Source organism: Pagrus pagrus (genome assembly GCF_965226575.1).
Source record: "Pagrus pagrus genome assembly, chromosome: 22".
In the NCBI taxonomy this organism is placed as follows: domain Eukaryota; kingdom Metazoa; phylum Chordata; class Actinopteri; order Spariformes; family Sparidae; genus Pagrus; species Pagrus pagrus.
This window is the reverse complement of record NC_140204.1, coordinates 16,827,943-16,849,472: the sequence shown is the minus strand read 5'-3', so window position 1 is coordinate 16,849,472 and position 21,530 is coordinate 16,827,943. Positions and strand designations below refer to the sequence as shown.

General features: G+C 42.7%; 2 protein-coding genes across 3 annotated transcripts in view; one reads left to right on the top strand and one right to left on the bottom strand.

The window, feature by feature from the left end:
• The first annotated feature begins 1,335 nt into the window (after positions 1–1,335).
• rcor2 (REST corepressor 2) lies at positions 1,336–17,242 on the top strand. Of its 2 annotated transcripts, none has more exons than XM_084343566.1 (14): positions 1,336–1,537; positions 5,473–5,598; positions 8,140–8,196; positions 9,660–9,740; positions 10,017–10,069; positions 10,166–10,327; positions 10,449–10,573; positions 10,865–10,931; positions 11,194–11,433; positions 11,930–12,007; positions 12,287–12,344; positions 13,574–13,641; positions 13,945–14,106; positions 14,917–17,242. In XM_084343566.1, exons 2-14 carry the CDS (start codon positions 5,475–5,477, stop codon positions 15,259–15,261), a joined length of 1,620 nt encoding a protein of 539 aa, XP_084199692.1. In that variant the 5' UTR covers positions 1,336–1,537; positions 5,473–5,474; the 3' UTR covers positions 15,262–17,242. The 2 variants fall into 2 exon arrangements, with proteins under 2 accessions (XP_084199692.1, XP_084199693.1); XM_084343567.1 differs by having other exon boundaries at positions 5,453–5,598.
• Positions 17,243–17,421: 179 nt separating this feature from the next.
• mark2b (MAP/microtubule affinity-regulating kinase 2b) overlaps positions 17,422–21,530 on the bottom strand; it is a gene marked incomplete at its 3' end in the record, with an annotated part of 53,706 nt that continues 49,597 nt past the window's right edge. The window contains exon 21 of the mRNA XM_084343653.1: positions 17,422–17,495. Coding sequence (XP_084199779.1) covers positions 17,422–17,495 — 74 coding nt within the window. The remainder of the gene's footprint in view (positions 17,496–21,530) is intronic.

Below are 21,530 nucleotides of genomic sequence, written 5' to 3'. Positions count from 1 at the left end.
AGGAAGAGGAGGGGGAGAAGAATTAGGGCAGATATTCAGGAGGTGGCAGGAAGAGGGAGAGGGAGAGGGGACGAGGAGGAGGGGGAGGAGGAGGAGGAAGAGGAGGGAGAAAGAAGAGGAAGAAGATTAAAGAAAGAAGTATGAGGAAGTAGTCCTGAAAGGAGCAGGAAGCAGGAGTGTGAGGAGAAAAAAAGGAGGGGTGACAAAAAAAAGAGAAATCCTGGAGGAGATGGAGGTGAGGTGGGTGAAATGGGAAAACTGGGATGATGGAGAGGAGGTGGGGGGAGGAAGATGAGGAGGCGGTGATGCCGAAGAGAGAGTAGAAAGAGAAGGAGCAGGAGGAGTAACAGGCTGTTACATGTCAGCAGCAGGCACTGGTGAAGGTGGCAGCAGGTTACGTGTGTGTGCGCATGTGTGTGTTTTACTGTGTATATTATTGTGTTTATTGGCAGCATCAGGTGTGAGAAATCCTGCCACAGCTATAGTGAAACATCCCCTATTCTACTCTCACACACGCACATTCACCTGTGCACACACACACACACACACACACACTCTGATGCATGCACACACTCACACACACACACACACTCACTCACTCACACACACACACACACACACACACACACACAGGCACAAAGCAGAACTCTTTGAATTGTTCGACATTTTAAATAAAAAATAAGCAAAGTGCTGTGAGGCTATTTATCTGAGTCATTGTCAGCTCATGCTCAAAGCCACGCACGCGCTTGAGGACACATGCACGCACGCACGCACGCACAAACACACACACACACACACACACACACACACACACACACACACACGCTAGGCTCAAGCGTGCCCCACTCTCCTGCCCTTTTCTCCACCATGCATACATCAGTGCAAGTCTGGACAGCCTGCCTCAGCACAGAGATGCACAGCTGACGAATCCCTCCGCCGACACACTGGCAAGTAGTCCCTAATTTATGGGATTTTGATGGATGGCAGATTAAGAGTCTCTCATCGCTTCTGTTTCTACATTATATAACTACAAACATGGTCTCCTTTTATTTAAACGAGATTTAACTGTGGACAATAAGCATAATGTGAATTAGCAGGTAGGCAGTTTTAGAAGCTGATTTCTCTCAAGCCATCTGGACGACATGTTTGGTAAAGAAAAAACAATACTCTGGCGTGTCAAATTGCATGTTCAGTAACACAAATCCAAAATTAAGAGTAGCTATAGTTAATAGTTTTGCAGGGACTACTTTTTGTCAATCCAAACGGCTGGTTGGTTGGGAGAGGCGAACGCATCGGTGCGGATGTCCACCTCACTTTTCCCCGGGTGTTGTCCGGCTCCCCGGCACACACTCACGGCTGCTACCATCTATCCATGCAGTTCACTTCATTGTACTGACTGTGCTCATCAATTAGGCAAGAATTAAGCCGTTTTAGATGAAATTATTGCCTTTTTAGCACTTCGAAGAGGACTATACACCGCGGACAGAGGCGCAGAGAAGTTTTGAGTTGGGGAAAGCAGGAGAGGAACGAAGCACAGGTACAGTGAGACTGTTATCTCGACTTCCAACTATTAACGTTACTAATGTAACGCGAGGGTACTAGCCCGCAAGCTAACTGGCTAGCGTTAGCATCCCAACGACCCAACTAGATTTGACTTCAGGCTGCAGTTTGGTGAGGGGGGAAATGTCGCCTGCTTTTTATTGTTCAGCCTCCCAGAAATCACTTGGACCGTTCAAACTGCTACCGTTCGCAGCTTAGCGTCCTGGAAGAGACCGCCAACTTGAGTTTTAATCATCCAGAGAGCGAGTTTGTGCCAGCAGCGGCGGCAGACAGTAGCGTTAGTAGTAGTAGTAACTGCAAGGCAAGCGTGGGGAAAACAAAAGGACTTCAAAGTCTGACACACAACACAGATGAGTGCTTGGAAAAGCTGTGAAAATATTGATTTAGCTAGCAAGCGTGGCTCGGATTAAGAGAGAGTCCAACACCTCTTAGGTTTTGTGATGTTTAATAATTAACTAAATAGTTGATTTACACAAATAGGAGGTTTACCACATTATAAAATGATACTTAAAAATGAGTCACTATGATGGTACTATTAAAGAAAACCTACCACAAGGTCACTCTTAACTTAGTCTTGCGCACATGAGCACATTGTTAGTCACTTTAGGGCCACTATTGTCAACGTTGTCTGTCAGTGTGAGTCAAAAATGACGCATTGAGGAGGAGAGTTGAACCAGCATTTATAATATCTATCAAATTAAACCGCTTTTTTCTCTACTTGACCTTATAATCAACCATGTTTATTCGTATTACTACAGTGTGGATTGGCTTTGTTTAGCATGATACATAATCTTTATTTTGAAATATTATAGTTCATAAGCATAAAGTTCCTCGTGGTGCTGAGAGGTTGTGTAAGTAAGTTACTAAGCATTAAAAGGCTGGTTGAGCAGTATGTATTACTACGAATAGATTCTGGCAAGTCGAGTTAGCTCAGCAGCTGTTGGGTACGATAGTTTTGGCTCTTATCGATCATAACAGTCGATCAGTCTTCGAGAGATTGAGGCTATCTAGCAGTGTCCGAGGCTACCACAACCCCCTAAAAACTCTCCCTGAAACTGAACCGGGGCGGGATCACAGCTACATCTTCGTCTGCTTTTTGTTGATGTAGCTTCACCGATTTCCCAAACTTGAATCCATCGATTTAGACCAGTTGGATGTTTGTGTTCGGATGATGCGAGCTCTCAGTGAAGTTAGAGGGAACAGCTGTTGTAGTTTTGGGGGCCACTGCGATGTTAGACAAAGACCCCCAGAGAGCCTCAGACACTTGTATTGTCTAGCGGAGTTTGGTCGACGTGACTATAATCTCTCGGTTTGCAGAGAGCCTTTCCAGGAGCATATCTGTCTGAAGTTAAATCTGGAGAGCGAGGGGGAATAAGTTAATGTACGTCAGTCATATAACTCCGCGTCCTGCTTTGTTCTGCCTGTAAGTTCAAGTTAGGACACCGCAGATGAAGTTGCTGATGCGATGCTAAAAAGCCAGCAAGTGCAAGCGTTTGTTTTTTTTTAGTCTTCGCATATGAATGGTGTTTGTGATCTGATCGGTGGGGGATGTCGGTGTTTGTTTGTGATCACCTGCCGTTTGTAACCGCTCTGTTTGTGTAAGAGCAGGGAGTTTTAGCTGGGTTACTTTCTGCTGTGTCCTGAGCTGACCGTCTAGGCTTTTGTGCTACACTCACAGAGAGAGGGAGAGGGAGAAGAAGAGGCATGGCCACGTAATGATATAGCTCTGACTGTGGATGATACTTAAAATGAGAGCCCCCTTCATGCAGGAGGGCCCTCATGTAATCCATGGCACGCCCCCCCCCACACCCCCATGTTGTTTTTCAGATGCTGCCACTTGTTAGTTGTGCTGGTGTGATGGATTTCCTTTTCTTGCATGACGAGGCGTATGTGTGTATAAATATATATAATGTTTGTGTATGGTGTCCCAGAGACTGTGATTTGATCTTTGTGATGCATAGGTTTTCATGCTGCAGGCTGGAAATGATGTCGGGCTAAAAATAGGACTTCGGACATCTTTATAGTGACATTGAATATGCATAGACATACTAAAGTATGAGGTCAGGCCAAGGTAAAGCAACATCACCTTTATATATTAAAGGACCAGTTCACCCATGCAAAAAATTAATAAATAAAACTCACTACACCCTCATTCTGATGGGAAGGCAGGTAAAGTTTCGTAATCCCCAAAATATATCTGGAGCTTCACAGCAAAACGGCATCCTTTCAAATCAATTTATCATCCGGGCTTTAGGAGACTTGGATTATTATTTCCTCAGTGTTTTAAATAGAGCCAGACCAATATCTCAGGTGGCCGGTATTGGCCTATCACATACGTATCAGTATCGGCGTATACGTTGCTCAATATGAATAATTTTTGTTCAGAGATTATGATGCAGAAAAAGATGCTTGGGATAATTAATAATTATTAAATCCCCAGTAAGTCTACAGTTTCAGTGCACTGATGTTACTTTAGACAATAAAGTTTATTGTTAAGTTGTAAAATATCACAAGAGTTTGAGAACCACATTTGAGGGATCATTGCAAAAAATGTGTGAATATCAGCTGATATATCGATACTGATTTTTTTCCTCTTCAATATTGGTATCAGCAGCAGCCTCCAGAAATCAGGGTTCTAGTTTTAAAACAAATCCCCAGCTACTGCGGTGCTGCAACGCTGTTTTGCTGTGAAGCTCTAGAAATGTTTTTTGGACTACGAACCTTCACACGACTTTCAATCTGGATGAGGAAGAGAAGATAATGGCTGCATTTAAATTTTAAGGTGACCTTTTCCTTTAAAAGCTGCAACTAGTATTTTTTTTTATTCTGGACTAATCTAATGATGATGACATTTGCAATGAATCTAATGGTCTACAAAATGGTGAAATAGTTAAAAATGTCTATCCAAGTTAGCCCAAGTTAACATTTTCAACTTGTTTTGTCCTACAATAGTCAAAAATATATTCAGTTTCCTATTTAAGAAAACAAAGCAAATGTTCACATCTGACAGGCTTGAAGTAGAGGTCTTTGGGGAGACATCTTTAATTAAAGAATTGCTTAAATGATGAATCTGTTATCAAAATTGTTGCAGATTTTCTTTCAGTCACCTTTTCCACATTGAGGTATCATAAGTATTGGGAGAGAAAAAAATCTAAAATATTTTTTAGAAATGGTTATTAATCTATCAATTCCTAGTTGTTTGAGCTCTAGGGCTTCTTAAACAGTGTTCTGAGATGGTAAATAGCCCTCTAGTGTGTTTATGTGTGTTGCCCCCATGACAGGAGCATGTCCTTAATTAGCCCGAGTTAAAATGGAAGATTTCAGTTAATCAGTTTGGGTCTTGTGATGAACAAGATGAAGAAACGCCTGTGGATTGTATCTTGTGCAGAGGTGCTTTTGAGGTCAATACTTGGCGGAAGAAGATCATAACTTTATCTTGAGCCTGAAGCTTGCAATTATTAAATGTTAGCCAACAAATGGAGGCCATGTTATGGCATCTTCATTCCCGTACATCCCACTGAACTGATGAAAGCGTATTATAGATTATTTTGATTAGAGAGATACCAAGTTATTAGCGGTCACTGTGAGCTACTGAGTGATAATGGGGGTCGTGGAGCGATATGAGAGTGTGAAGAAGTTCTCATGCAGTAAACCAGTGATAAATTCAGCTCAAAGAAAGACAGAAGAGTGCTTCAAAGGTGGCAGCATACGGTGCCTTTCTACATTACAAGAGTGGATAAGGTTTTATAGGGTTTCAAGTGAAAGCAAATTGCAGCCATCTTGCTAATAGGGAAAAAGATGAAAGTTTTATTGGAGACTGAATCATACTTCAGACAGAAAGTGTGTGTTGCTGATGAATGGTTGTGTTTCAGTGGTGAAATTGTATTTTTAGGGTCTCTGTGCTTGTTGCAGCCATGCCCTCAGTGATGGAGCGCTCGGGGGCCGGGGTCCTGTCCAGGAGCAGAGCCAAGACCGTAACCAACGGCAACAGCCAACCACACTCTGAAGAGGAGAGCAGCGATGAAGAGCATGCCCATGGTAGATACACACACACACACACACACACACACACACACACACACACACACACACTAAACAGACATATTATCTACTGACTTCATCTGAATTTAATTCCCTACTAAGTCAGAGGTTGATCTATCCACTTACTGTCTGGGTTTGCACTTCTAACATGAAGCATGCGTGAAGGGTTCTTGCAGTAGACACACAGTACATCTTGCCAGCTGTTCTGGTTGCATTCATTGCATTGCTGCAGTGCTTCTTCAGTCCCTTGCGCACTTGCTCTCCTCTGTCATCTCCTCCTTCCCTCCTCCACCCCCTTCCCACACTCTTCCATCCTCGTTATCCTCTGCCCACATACATCTTTCCTTCCTCCATTCTCTCCCTTTCACCCACTGACTTGCTGTTGATCTTCATTTTTTAGCTGTTATCTTACCAGGCACATGGACTGAGCTATATCATGAGATCAAACGCAACAGTTTAACTTAAAAGGCTGAGAAGGCACTTAACTACCCAGATTTCCCCAGTTAATTTAGTTCTGAGATTTAACATCACAAGCCACCATTCCTAACATTACTGCAACCACCGCTTCCGTCCTCGCCTCCACCTCCCTCATCCCTTTTTAGTCTTCCAGTCACCTCTCCATCTTTTTCATCCGTCTTTTATTTTTGCCTCCTTTCATTCCCCGTCTTTCCTTCCATCCAATTTTCTTTCTTCTTTATCCCCTTCCTGCCTCTCTCCTGCCATCTACTCCAGTTTCTATCATCCCCGTCTCCTCCCTTCCTGTCCTCTGTCCCTGAGGAAATAGTAATATGTCTCTTCCTCCTCATGGTCTGCTTCTCTCTTCACTCATTGCCTTCCCCGCTCTTTACCACAGCACTAATTACTTAATGTCTGCCATTATTCCACTGTTGCTCTTCGCTCTCTGTTCCCGCTATCTGTGTCTGTATGAATATCTGTCACTCAGTCATGGGGATATGCTGAAAATGTTATCAGGATAAAAATCTTAAGATATTTATCATGATATATGCTATGACTGTTGAATTTGAATGGTTGTGTTATTAGAAAATACATATTATATACTGTGACTAAGTAAATGGAACAAGTGAAGACTGGAACAGTCAGTAATGCCTATTATAAAGCTTTATGAAAAACAAGCAGTGGCACTACTTGACAGAGTTAAGACAATGTATTTAACGATCCAGGTGATTGTTTAAACCATCAACTAGTAACAACACTGATAGTGAAATAAGGTGTCAGAATCTGCCTCATTGAGCTCATTTATTGATCAAAAGTGGGGGAAAAAGGAAATGTGCATCATTTTTCTTTCAAGTTGGAAAAAGTAGATACAAACAGCCCAATCAGTCAAGATCCAGGTGTGATGTGTAAGAACCTGGTTGTTAAATCTTGCTCCACCTTTGAAAGCCAGAACTCTGTTGCTGAGAACTTATTGTCCATGCTTTCAGAAGAAAACATTTAGACTTGTTACAGGGTTTTGGGCCATGTTAACCATTGAGCAACCGTACGCCATTATCTACCTGTGTTGTACTATGTATCTTTGGCAAGAAACCGACAGAGAGGTTAGCAAAAAATACGGATTCAATAATTATCATTAGCACAGGACAGTGTTTGTACAAAACTTTTACGTAGCAGTGGTGCGCACTGTCACTCTCCCTAGTTAAAGGGTAACTCCACCAATTTTAAACATTAAAGAGTGTTTACGCCAGGTTCAGACAGGACGCCGAAGCGCCGCGCTTGGAAATTCTAGCGCAAGCCACGGCCCTTCTGTTCACACCAGACACGAATTTCTCCGCGCCGGTCGGCAAACGGCTCTGCTCGTCAGCTGTTCTGTAGTCACACTTGCAGCTGTTTTTTCACCACAGGAAAGTAAATAACCGCATAAAATCACAACGCCATGTTTTCCTGACAACTGTAAATGTATGTCCACTTCATAGTAATGAGTAGTTTTCTGTCAATCGGGGTGTTTAATTATCGAAAATAGTTTTATTTTGAAATGTGTTTCATTTTGAAAATCGACAGGATTTCTCGTTGTTGCTTTGTTTGACTTCCTGCCCAGCTTGACACATTCGGCTGCGGAATGCGAAAAAATTAGACCAGACGCCGAAACGATCGCTGCACTGCGCTTTCAGAAATTATTAAATTTTTTTTATATTACATTAATAATTTGAGCTTAAAAAAATAATATTTTTGAACCAGGACCTCCAGTATTTGGAGCAAGTAGATTAATTAGGCTACAGCTGTTATTACACTGTTTTACATTTTTAATCAACATTTTGGTTAATATAAGTATCAGATCAGGCTATAATTGTCTGCAGATACACCATATTCAAGTACTTGGATGGGGATTGGTGCTAAAAAAAATTATCCGAACATCTCTGCTGGAAAAAGATCAAGCTGATAGAGGATTTTCTCATTAGAAATGATGTTAAGTCACCTGGATGTAACTCTTCTCATGAACCAGTCCATCCATTCTGTACAGCTCTGCCCATCCTTCTGGGAAATAGAAACTCATATTTGTCCTGTTCCTCTTTCTCTCCACAGACAGTATGATCAGAGTGGGAGGAGACTACCAGGCGCAGATCCCTGAGTTCAAACCAGGTGAGCTGGCAGAGAGGCAAGCTCAACAGAAAGGGAGATGAATAGAGAGAGGGAGGGGTGAAATCAGGGCCGAGAAGGAGACAGAGAGGTGAGGAGAGATGTGGACGACATTGAAACGGAGGAAGGAGAGGAATGCAGATGATGTTAGAAATGAAGGTCAAATGACCAGTGTTGTGTGAAAATCCAGGAGACACAGTTTTAACCAAACCGAAATAATTAACATTTTTCTTCTAGATGTTTTACCCTACCTGTTAAAGTTAACAGTTTATTGGTGGAATAAAGGACACTGCTAAGACTGCATCAGTGGCATATTGAGAGACTTTAAAAGAACCTTATTAAGGTTAACACCTTAGTGAAGTGTCAAAAGTGAGAAAATGTGTTACATTATATGACTAGTGACATCTTGCAGTGAAAGGCTTCTTTATGGTTGGTGTCAAGTCTTTGCTCATTAAATAAAAAGAGTTATTTATACAATATTCAAACCCTTTAATTTATTTCTCATATCATCTTAAGATAATACAAAGGGGCCTCAAATAAATTGTGATGTGTCAGAACAGTGTGTTGCTATGTTGAATCAGATTAAACAGACTACAAGGAAACGATCTCAATTAAATGTTAATGCCTTTATATGATGTACATAACCATCAGCTGTTATTTCTATATAGTTATTCTTTATCGTGTCCTCGGGTCAGATTCCCTGTGAAATCATAACATTACTACAGAGTGTTGATAACTTTAGCTGTAAGCTAGATCTAGGCTAAGCTAGGTTTATGAACGGGACTATTTCAGAGTTCAGTACCTCATCCCTATGCGTCCTGCAAACGGTTTAAAAAGAAGAATAGTATTAAAATATGTTGTATCATTCTTTCACTTGCTTCCATAATAAATGCACATGCTAGGTCAAGATCTTCACAACAGGATTTTGTCCACAGGGGCCACCATAATCAACAAAAAATAACTTCCTTGTAGCTGCTTTAAAGCTAATTTGCAAGCCTATTTTATTTTGTTTGAATACTTTCATAAGGGAAAAAAAGGTTTAAAGATCATGAAATCTAACTCAGTGAAATGCCCTGTTAGATTTTATGAGTTGTAGTAAACTGCCTGAACACTGGAAAGAGAATCACCGTAGATGAAGTAGTTCCTCAACCATCAGATTGCACCAGAGGAGGAGAGAAGCTGGTACATCTGCCTCTCCTTTAATGTCAGTGCACAGGTGTTGTAGTCCACCACCTCCCCATTTTTTCATCTTGCTAATGAAGAGGACTGCAAACATAGAGCATACACGGGAGGAAGAAAGTAAGGGTTAATATGAGGTTTGATAAACAGACAATTAGGGAGGAGAGGAGGCATGATGAAGATGTGAAGAAGTAAAAGAGGGATTCAAATAAACCTAAAAGCTCAAACAATACGTGAATTTAATGCTAAATGTGTGAATAAATGTCCCTGTTTGTTTTAATTACCAGACAGTCCAACCCGCTACAATGAGAAGGACCAGAGGAGCATGTTGGTGTGGTGTCCCAACAGTCTGCTTTCTGATGCAATGTGTAAGCGACACGTACACACACACACACACACACACACACTTAAACAGACCTAGCTGCCTTACCTTACATTCACTGGCACAGGCTTAATAACATAACCTTCAATTTAATGGCTATATGCTGGCTGAAGAATACCAATTAAACCTTTCACTCTCTCTGTTTTTGTCCTGTGCACTGCTTCTCTCTCACTCTCCTGCCATCTCTGCCATCTTCTCTTTCCCTCATCTTGTATTTCCTTTACATTGTATTTCTTTCATTCATTCGCTCTCCTTTTCCCAGTGGACGAGTACATCCTGATGGCTAAAGAGAAACATGGATACAACATGGAGCAGGTATGGCAGCCAAAATAAAGTCTCCCTTTTTCTTTCTTCTGATTTGTCACCGTCCCTGGTAGCCTGACCCTGTCCCCGTCCCCTTTATTCCTTCAGGCTCTCGGTATGTTATTATGGCACAAACACGATGTCGAGCGCTCGCTCGCCGACCTGGCCAACTTCACCCCCTTCCCAGACGAGTGGACTGTGGAGGATAAAGTGCTGTTCGAGCAGGCCTTCAGCTTCCACGGCAAGAGCTTCCACCGAATCCAGCAGATGGTGAGAGACTGAAAAGAACAAACGCACTACACATACACACTCTTAACAAAATATGTTGAACAAAGCTGAGTGTAATTTTCAATATTTAATGCTCAATTTATTGATCTCTGTTTGTGCATAGCTTCCAGACAAGCTGATCTCCAGCCTGGTGAAGTACTACTACAGCTGGAAGAAGACCAGGACCAGGACCTCTGTCATGGACCGACAGGCCAGGAGGCTGGTCAGCAAGAGAGAGAAGGACGACAGGTATCAGATGCCATGAATCTTTCCTGATCCCCAGGGAAAACTGGGCGGGAGAAAAAAAGTATATTGGAGGAAGGACACATTAAACGATTCATTTGAGATCTGACATTTACAAAACTGCTTTGTTAAATGACACTCGATAAGCATCATATCATCGTGGGGAACAAGAATCTCATGAATATGAATGAGATACTTTGATATTATTTCTTGTCTTTTTCAGTTGACATTCTGCAGCATTTTAGAAATAGACAATTTTCTTGGGATCACGGACGAACTTTCTTTCTCTTCTTGTAGTAATGATGATTTGGAGGAAGGTGACCCTGGCAGTGACAGTGACTTTGAGATTGATGCCAAAAAAGAGGTGAGTGATACAAAGCTTAATAGTTGTTGTTTGACTGACAGAGAGTGGGAGTGTTTATGTAAACTAGTTTTTGTGTTAAATTAGTCATGACTGGCCTGAAGACATCAGCCTAGCCAAATTGATGCCTTCTGTATCCTTCAATTTCTACTTCATTTATTATACATAAATGAAATGCTGCCTCCTTGAGTCGCTGTTGTTGTGAAATGTATCGCTGATAGAATCTAAAGTGTCTAATATTTGTGTGATTTCCTCGTCCACACAGGCAGTGAAACAGAACCCCAACAACGCCACCTCTGACAAAGCCACCCCCAGCCGCTCTGGGCCGGTGAAGAAGGAGAGCATCGGGGCCCAGTACCGCCACCACCCGCTCAGAGCCCGCCGCAGGCCACCCAAAGGCATGTACCTGGAGCAGTCAGACATCACGTCCGTGTCAGCCTCCCACGATGCCGGGGTTCTCACTGTACGGCAGCTGGACACACAGCTGGTGTCGCTCAAGAGACAGGTAAATGCACCAATGTACTTTTAGAGGTGTTTCAAGGATCATCAACAGGATTTTAATGTGTTAATGTGTTAAACTATAGTTGTCAGAAAAGGTGACTATTTCACACAATAAATAAATGGCCATTTTATGTGACAACTGTAATGAATCCGGTCTCAGTGAGGGGCTGCTTTGTTTTTTTACAGTATGAACATTTTACAAGCAGGTTCCAACAATAGAAAATGCTCACAGATGTTGAGCTCACCCCCAGATTTTCACACAGAGTGCGAACATCTGGTGAAAACAAGAAAAATGATACTGTGATATAATTATTACTTTTCACAAGTTTAAACTTCAACTTCCTACTCGAGTAGAAAAGCAAGACTGGGTGCTAACTGCACAGTTAAAGTCACAGAAATTGCTTCTTGTCTATTAATTTTTGGTTGATGGCATCAGTGCAACTAGCCAATAAATAAACGCCGTACTGTCTTCCTCTTCCTCCCTCCACTTTTCCTCTCAGGTTCAGTCGATTAAACAGAACAACAGCATTATGAAACAGAGCTTAAATGAAGGAGTCGACACGTTCAAACCTGCTGACGTAAGTCTTTTCCTTTCTTGCTACATTTTCCCCCCTTTAACATAGTTCATCTATCCCCTCTTTGATTTGTGTTTTCTGCCTGTGCTCATCTCGGATCTCTCTTCAGTTTTTACCCCCTCCTCTTTAATTTCTTCCCTCTGCCCTTCCCCAACTCCCTCCAGATATTATTTCACCCCCATGTGGGACTGAGATTAGTCTTAATCTGCTCTTTGCTCTCATGCAGCCGTTTCATCCCTCTCTCTTCTTCTTCCTTACCACCTCTCTCTCTCTCTCTCTCAGCCTGCCCCTAAGATGAACTCCCGTTGGACCACAGAGGAGCAGCTCCTGGCTGTGCAGGGTGAGTAAAGGCTGCAGAGTCACCTCGTGCTGCTGGCTCTCCTCTTCCCACCTCACATTCACAGGCAGAAGTCAGACATATTCATATTCATATTATCCACTGAAACTGCCTGTGTCAGTCAGTACTGCAAAGCACAGCACTGACACATGCTGTGCAGGAGAAATATTACTCAATAATATTATTATTATAAGTCCCTCTCTGCTTAGGTTGTATTAATGTAGGGAAGCTTTGCTATATATTAAAAAAAACGGAGGTGGCAAAAGTACAAACATTGTTTACTCAAATAGAAGTAAGATGGTAATTATTACCTCTAACAAGTTCTGTTTTCAATCCTGTCCGTTTGTTTGTTGGTTGGTTTGTCAGCAGGATTACACACAATCTACTGAACAGATTTCCACCAAGCTAGGATGGAGGATGGGGCTCGGCCCAGAATAGAACCCATTAACTTTTAGTGCAGATCTGGATAAAGGGACGGATCCAGGATTTTTTTCTCACTTTCTTTAACGCTGCAAAGGAGGGTGTTTCTGTAATTTCCTCAGGGAATAATGCATGGATCTTGATGAAAAAAAATCATCATACCACTGATACCCTGATTTCGGCCTGAAAAAATCCTCAAAGGCATTCAGGGTGGTTGCATTCGACCGTTACAAAAATGATCCGACCAACCCCCTCAAGATTGTGAGGAGAGTTCAGGTGCTGTTAGATGATCCAACAAGCACATAATTGGAGTTTATTTAGGCCTCGATCCTAGATAGTAAATATGGAAAGGAACACAGGACTTCAATCCCTGCTGTTTTAATCCATAAATTGCAGCTAAAGTCAGAAAGACAAGTGCAGTGTTTGCGACGCAGCTGCAGTCAGTCAGTGTGCCTTTGAGTAAAGCCCCCATCAGCTGCAGCTGCGCAGTGCTAACAGGACAGGAGAAATCAGAAGCTGAAAGACAAGAATATGTGTAGTCATACGAGTGTGAAGCAGGACAGGCCTGGAAAAGAGCAGGTGCACTCAGGCGGCCGACCTCAAATGAAGGTCAGCTGCCGCACGCATCAACAAACCCGCTCACGCTACACTCACTCTAACTCTCTCCTCTCACACACGCACCGCCACATTTCTCTGACAGGGTGAAAGAAAGCAGAGTGTTTTTGTAGCCTTGTGATGGCAACAAATTGGTTGTGAGTGATGTATATAGACGCAGCATTAACCTGACGTTTTTTCTTCTGTCTCTTGACCAGCTATCCGTCGCTATGGTAAAGACTTTGCAGCCATCGCCGAGGTGATCGGGACCAAGACACCAGCTCAGGTGAGCATTCTCTCTCGAGGGTTAAAGTGGGGGGAAAATCTTGTGAATATCACCCCTCTGTAACCCTCCATCCATCCAGCCGTTTACTTTCTGTGAGCTGCCTATCAGCTTTTCATCTCCTTTCCATTTCCCTCCTCATCCCTCTGTCTAGATGCGCATTTCTCTTCATAGAATAACTATAATCTCCATTATCCCTCCTTTCATTTGTCTCCTGACCTCCAGTCACTGCCTCTGTGTCCTTGAGCGCAGCACAATCTCTTTGGCTATTTCTTTTTCTGACTCTGTCTCTGCCTGTCCGCCCAGGTGAGTTCGTTCTTCGTGAGCTACCGACGCAGGTTCAACCTGGACGAGGTGCTGAGGGAGTGGGCGGCCGAGCAGGTGGCAACCAACCGAGACCAGAGAGACCTGAGGAGGAGCGGCGAGGAGATGGCAGCGGCTGCAGATGGAGCGGCTGAGGAGGACGAGGTGAGGATACACACCATAAAAGAATGAAACAATACGCCATGTTAGTTTTTACAAAATCTTTCCCCTAATGGATTAAAAAGGTTGATGAGAAAAATATAAATGACCATAAATGCAACAATACACACAACTTGCCATAATTCAAATCTCTATTATCTCAAAACACTTCTGGAAAGCTTGAGTGTTATAATGAAGGGATAGTTCAACATTTTGGAGCATAAAGACATGAGGTGGGGGAAAAGAGCCTGCCTGTGTCATAGGTTGAAAGCTACATCCACAAACATGTCTAAAGCTCAAATAAACAGTTTCTATCCTGTTTGCTTAATCTGTACTCAAACAGAAACAAGTTATCGGATTACAGGGAGTTGCATGCTTTAACCTCTTTACCCTGCTCAGTGATTGTGTCAGGTTTGGTGCCATCGTGCTCGCCTGCCACATCTGGAAACAGAAACTGAACAGAAATGAATTTGTTTGTGAAGAAATTGTTATACGTATATTTTGTATTTTTTGTGCATCAATTAAACAAGCAACAGCGTGTTGATTAGTGAGCTTTAGATGTGTTGACAGGTGTGAAGCAGAGGAAAACAGCGGCTCTGTCCAGTCTTGATGCTAAGCTAACTTAAAAAAGACATATTGGTGACTGTGGTGCATCAAAGCTCCTGAGTGTTGAAGAGAAGGAGCAGGTGGTTGTCTCTGGTGTAGTTTGCTGCGCCTCCTCTTCATCATGCAGCTAATATGATGTGTCTCTCCACCTCTCTCTTCTCCACCTGTCTTCTTATCACACCTCATTTTCATCCTCCTCCCTCCCCTAAGGTCAAAATGGAAGACTCTCCCTCAGATGCCGCCGGCGGCTCCTCTCCCCCCTCCTCCACCCAGACTCCCTCCAACCTCTCGCAGCCCCCTCCGCTGCTGCGCCCCGCCCCTCCCTCAGCTCCACCCAGCCTCCTCCGCCAGCCTCCACCGCTGCAGACGCGCCCGCTCCAGAACCGAGCGCCCCACAACCACCCTCCGCCTCCGCTCATCCGGCCCGCTGTGACCACCTCCTCCTCCTCCACCGGGAGCTCCAACCTCAGGGCTTCACCTCCCAACTCCTCCGCTGCAGGGCAGATGCCTCCGTCGCTGGTCGGGCTCAAAGTGGAGCAGCCCAATTCGCACTGATACACACACTCACACAGATAATAGGAATAGAAACACACACACACGCAAACACACACACACACATCTGCAAATTAGCATGCAGACTCCATCGCCCAATCGTTCCCGGGACCATCACACATCACATGACACTCAGGTCCATCAGGTGACATCACAGCTCTTAAAATGTGGCAGGAAGAGTGTGAGGGGACCCCCCACAGGTCCACTTTGTAAGGCCCTTTACTGTACTAACAAACACCTACCTCCAGACCAGCGTTCTCTAGCATAAACACACACACCCACACTACAAACAAGCTAGGAACTTAAAACAAACACTATCTGCACACACCTCCCCAGAGAAAACAAAAAAGAGACACTGGATCGTCAAGCTGTCGAAGAAAGCCATGACCACACAGAGCTAAACCACCTGCCTGTTTCCATGGCAACTGCTGAACATCTGGAAAGAGGAGGAGTGTTGTTGAACACACACACACGAACACACACATACACAAAATATATATATATCTATAGTGTAGGTTCCACTGGGCAGGTATCAAGTCATCCAAACAACCTTCAGGAAAATGAAATGATGAGTAAATGAGGGAAAGGAAAGATGGAGGAAGAGTTTCTCACATCTGAGCCAAACCTGAGAGGTTGTGTGGATGATAAAATCATTCTGGAGAGGATGTGGAGAAACTTGCCTTTTCCTGTTGAGCTCTGCTTTAAAATTTGACCCTCAGAGGAGTTAAAAAGGTACTTTTGCAAAGAAATCAGGCTGTGAGTGTATTGTTGGTTCAAAAATGGAAAAAGAAGCAGTAGAGGGTCCCTCGTCTCACTCTTCTGTCATAGCCATGTATTACTAGTATTAACTGGAGTGATGTTTTCCTTTTTTTGTTTTGACTAGACTTTTAAAGTGAGCCCTAGGTCGGCAACTAGCTATTGTAAGTAGTTTAGATAGTGCATACTTTATTCTTATGATGATGATGACTGAGCACTAAGGAGAAAAAGAGCCTTTTAACACAAGTGACTGAAGATGTTTGCCACAGTTTGTTTCTCACTGGCTCAGTGTTGAGGTCCCACTGCTTACTGTCCATTATATTTTTACCCGCGAACACGAAACATTAGGCTCTTTAGAGAGTGTGTGTAGAGGACTGATCTGAAGGAAACGGATGACCTTTCCTGACCTCCTACAGACACTGAAAAAGAAATGAGAAAAAGCTTGTTTCCCTGTTTGTAGTCGTTAGCTGCAGTTAGCTTCATATTGACGGTACAGACATGAGTGGAAGAAAACCTGAATAAGCCTATTTACCAAAATGTTGAGGTGATTCAGTTCAGTGTTTTGTTAATGTCCGAATTACAAAAGTGAATTTATAAAGACGTGATGACACCTGTGTGAAGCACTCCAAGTCTGGTAAAGGCAGCTTTCTGTCTGGTAGTTCAGAGCTGTGAGAGGTCAAAGGGTGTCTGAAAGGATTCGTTTAGCCCCTCGAACTGTCAGGAAATGCTGCGTCATGTCTGTAATGTTCCTCTAGCTCGTGTTCAAGGATATCAGGCGACCTCAAGAACAAATGTACGACTGAATGATCTCCTGCTCTGTAGTTTCTTTTGAACTTCATCTGCCGGTCCCCTGCTGAATCTCTCCCTCTTCATAGTCTAGTTTCCTGTGTATCGATGCCTTTTCAAGCAGATCTGGGATCACACGTCATGTATAAACCTTTCCTCAAACTGTGTCCAGTGCTTCTTCACTACATACATGTCACATCACTTAGTTTTGTTAGCAGAGGCCTTTTAGGCACTGAGCAGGAATGAAAGCGGCCCATCACTATGTTTGGCTTTAAAGTGGCTTGCCTTTTGACTTTGCTTGGACTCCTTTTCTTACATTTGTTCCTTCCTCCAAAAAACTGCTTGTGTGTTACTGTATGTGAGAAGTTGTTTACATTGTGGAAACTGAACTGTTTGTGTTTGAGAAATGTTTTTTTTAGAATAAAGAAATGACCAAATCGTACAGCGTTTGTCCTTCATTTTATCCTAAACATTGACAATGACCTGTTCTGTAATAAAGCGCACAAAAAAATCTTAACTATTAACCTTATTTACACCTACAACTGTTGGGTATGAGCTTCATGTGCATATCATCAGTTCCCAAAAGCCAAGTCTTATCATAACACCATCTGTTGACTCCCATCAGCTTCGGCCACCTGCAGCTCCCACATTCCTGAGCAGGGCTGCGACCAATGAGCGAATTAGAGGAAGCCGGTCTACAGTGAGAATAAACACAACCAATAACCAATCAAATCGAAGACATTTAAAAACAAACTATGCCAGGAAAGAGCCTGATCCGGTAGAGCCTACTCCAGGTAAGTCCAGTTGAAGGATCCCGTCTTCAGTACATGTATAGATTTGTCATGAAGATTTGATTGTTCACAAGGTTTGAGTACCAACAAAGCCTGTGGCCTCTGACCCCTGGGGGCCCCAAAACATCCCAGTTACTCCCAGTAGTTAGACTAATTGCAAATTTGTTTGGGAATTTGCAACCCTTATCCAGTAAAAATCAAGGTGTGCCCCCCTCTTCCAAGATGAATACTGTTTAAAGACCTTTGCTTTATTAGTTTTAGTTTACTATTCTTTGACAAAAAGGAAAGAACAAACGGACAGAGAACACGTGTGGACACGCTAGTGTTGATTTGGCATATGTGTATACACAAAGTAAAGGCAACAGTAGGTGGTGATGCGTTTAAGTCCTCAGATATTCATCAGGTAAATTACAAAATTTGAGAGAATGAGTGATCCAAAATGCAGGATCCTTTTGTTTGATAAAGTTTTTGATCTGATGGCCGTCTACAAGTGAGTACAGCTATGATTAATGCTGACACTCACTATATTCAGAATAACTGAAGGTTGTCCTACACAGTGGGTGGCATGAAAATATAAAAAAACAAATATTCTACATGTATAACTTCGACTCGTGCAGCAACCTCTATATCCACAAGAAAAGTGATCCAGTTGTCATTTCCAGTTTCAGCTGTACACATCTGCACAGAAAGCTGTCAGTTAAATGATTTTTCTCTCACAGCGCCCCCTTCTGCTGACGTGGAGCACCAACATGTGTCTCACACATACCAAAGAGTGGAACTAGCAGCAAGTTTTCATCTTCATTTTATTGCCGAATCTGAAACCCGACTGTCATGTATGCACCCTTTAAGAATCCTGATACAAAATAGTCTTGAATCAGATAAACTGACTCCACTGTTGTCACTCAGTGGCTAAGTTGCATTTTGGGTAATGTAGTTTTAAAAAAGGAAGAAGAATGCATGGAATAAAAAAGGTGATACATCATTTGTTTGTAAACTGTCCATAATGAGTCCCACAGTGTTAAAGGAGTGCGATACCAGACCAGTGAACCTCTTTTCAAAACATGGTACCTACATTACCCACAATGCAACACAGTCACCATCAATGGAGGTAATTTATCAGACTACATGCAGCCACAAAAAGCTTTATACTACTTTTTCCACACATGCAGTGGTACTCCTCAAACCTGTTAACACACTTCAATGTCCATATTTCACTGACAGCTGTGCAACAGCTACTAAAGGGACCCAGAGCTGCTGAGAGCAGAAATACAAGACGAGAGATGAGATCATTTGACTTTACACATTTCTCTTGGTGTCAATATAATGGATTTCAGAGGCAGACTATCATTATATCATTGTTTTTATTACTATCATTGTAATTTTTCATCATTTTGTCTTTGCACAAAAAAAACAAACAAATAATACATTTTTCAGGAGTTGATCACCCCTCCCAACCCCAAACCCACCACTACAGTTACAGTTTGCTCAAAACACATTTAAAATCAATGTAAATTACAGCAATGTAAAACGAAATAATGTAAAATAAAATCAACCCTGAAAGAGATAATATAACAGCAACAGCCAGAATAATAATTAGAATCCAATACCCAGCACCTTAATACAATGATCAACTTTTAAAGAAAAAAATCTGACGTATTAAAAACTGAAAGAAATAATAAAACGACAGTGTGTCATCGTGATAGAAAGAAAGAAATGTGTTAAGTTAGGTACAACCAGCTGACGGGACCCAGCATCGTCCCCATCGCCCCCTTTCTCTAACCCCCGAGTGTGTGTCTGTGTGTGTGTTTTTCTTCTGCTTCGACAAACTGGAGCAAAGAGAGAGACAGACAGGAAGTGGCTTCTTCTGGTTTGCGGTTTGGAACGTGAACATGTGCTCTGATATGAGAAACGTTTCAACAAAGAAGTCTTTCCTGCCTTCTCTCTTTGCTTCGAGCCTTTCTGGACCAATAAGGCCTTTAAATAAAAACAAACGGATGAAATAAAAGAAAATGGCCTAAGATGAACGAGCAGTAGTTCTCACCGCCACCGTCAACATCATTAGATACATCGATAACTCCTGTCTGAACTTGGGGGGGCTTTGTGGTTAATCTGATACATTATGAGCTGTGTGTTAAATGTGTGTGTGTTAAAGGTGCACTACACCGAAAAGGCAGCAATGATATGATCCGATGTGACCCTTCACACCCCGTCCAACCCCCCGTAAAATCCAAATCTGTACAAACCCAAAATCTTCAACGACACAAAAATATATTATCAAATCAAAAGAAGAAGAAAATAATTCACCATTCGTCGTCGTCGTCATTGCCGATTCTTCTTGTATTTTTTTTTGTTTTTTCTTCCAGTGATCTTTAATAATACACTCACACACACACACACATACTGTTTGTTACATACTCCAAAGACACCTTTCTTGTGTGTTTGCTCTTTGGGAACACTTGTAGCAGAGAGGAGATGGGGAAGGGACCATAAATCAAAATGAGGGGTGGGGGAGACAAGAAATGCGTCGGTTCAGGGTTGACATTCTGGATATGAAGGCGTGATGCCAACCGAAGCGATACCAACATCAACAAAAAAAAAAAAAAAAGTACAAATAAGTCATTTGAGCATTCATGTGCTGACGTATGCAACAAAAACAAACCCAAAATGTAATTCTATAAAGAAAGGCAACATAAAATCCATCAACAACCCCGTCCGTCAACTGTCCTTCCCTCCCCAGTTTCCCGTATGCCTCTCTTTTCCAGTGCACAACTCTTTTTTAAAAGCCATAAAAGAAGAAACTAAAACAAAAGAAAAAGTGTGGACTTGAAGGGTTGAAGCCCGAACAATCGACGACGACATCAAGTTTAACTGGCCTCCTCGAGACTTGATGGCATGAGAGAAATTTAAAAAATGAGGAAGAAAAAGGAGTGAAGAGGCAAAAAAGATGGATGTGTTTGTGCCGAGTTCAGTTTGAAATAAGAGGGAGAGGGTGGTGAGGTGTGTGTGTGTGTGCGTGCGTGTGTGTGTGTGTGTGAGATGAGGAGGGATGTGGTGGAAGGATGGATCAGGTGGATTTCTAAAAAGTTCATTTTGGGGCAGGAGGGGGGATTTGTGCGGGCAGGTGGAGGGTGGAGAGGGTCCTTAAACCAACAACAGCAGAGTTCGTCCATCCAGAGTCCATCTGTGTGTGCGTGTGTGTATGTATGTGTGTGTGCGTGCATGTGTGTGACAGTTGGCTTCAGCGACCAAAGTCCTGGCTCAGTTGGAGTCCATTCAGTTTTGGAGGAGAATCAGAACAAATTCAATCAAAACTCTTTTTGAGTTTTCCAGCAAAATAAGGCTCCGAGCTTTCGGTCATTCATCACCACTTGTTAGAGATTCAGAGAGAAAGTAGAAAGTTGTTTTTTTTTCTTTTTCTTTTTTTTTTTAAATCAGCAGTCCCTCCGCTCTCCTTGCTCTCCATCCAACCCCCGTTTCTACCCGGTTTCCCCCTACCCAAAAAGACCTGGCAGCAGAACCGTGCAGAAAAACTGAATAAATAGCAGGAAGAAGTGACAGGAGTGGTCAAAGTGATCAAAGTGTGACTTCTAAAAAACAGAGAGAGCAGGTCGGACATGCAGAAGAGTGGAACGTCTAAGTAGAACGTGACAAAAAAATAAAACCCAGCAGGGAAGAGAAGACCTCGGTCTATAAGTACTTCACAACTCAGAGGACATCAACTCGGTTTCTAATCGCAGGGCCTCGGGAACTTAAGGAACAAAACTTCTAGAAAAGAAACGTTTTCTAGTCTCAGAGAACCGATAGCCCTACTTCAGACCTTTGTCCATAACAATCAGGTTATTTTTAAAGTGATCCCACCCTTTAGCTTACCTCCTGACCTCCACAGTGACCCCACCCCACTTACAGCATCATCTTCCTCCTCGCTATCACCCCCTTCAC

Coding starts and splice junctions, on each gene's coding strand:
- rcor2 (XM_084343566.1), top strand. CDS start 5,475: ATGCCCTCAGTGATGGAGCGCTCGGGGGCCGGGGTCCTGTCCAGGAGC. Junction 11,434..11,929: donor TGGTGTCGCTCAAGAGACAG/GTAAATGCACCA, acceptor TTTTCCTCTCAG/GTTCAGTCGATTAAACAGAA. Junction 13,642..13,944: donor GGACCAAGACACCAGCTCAG/GTGAGCATTCTC, acceptor CTGTCCGCCCAG/GTGAGTTCGTTCTTCGTGAG.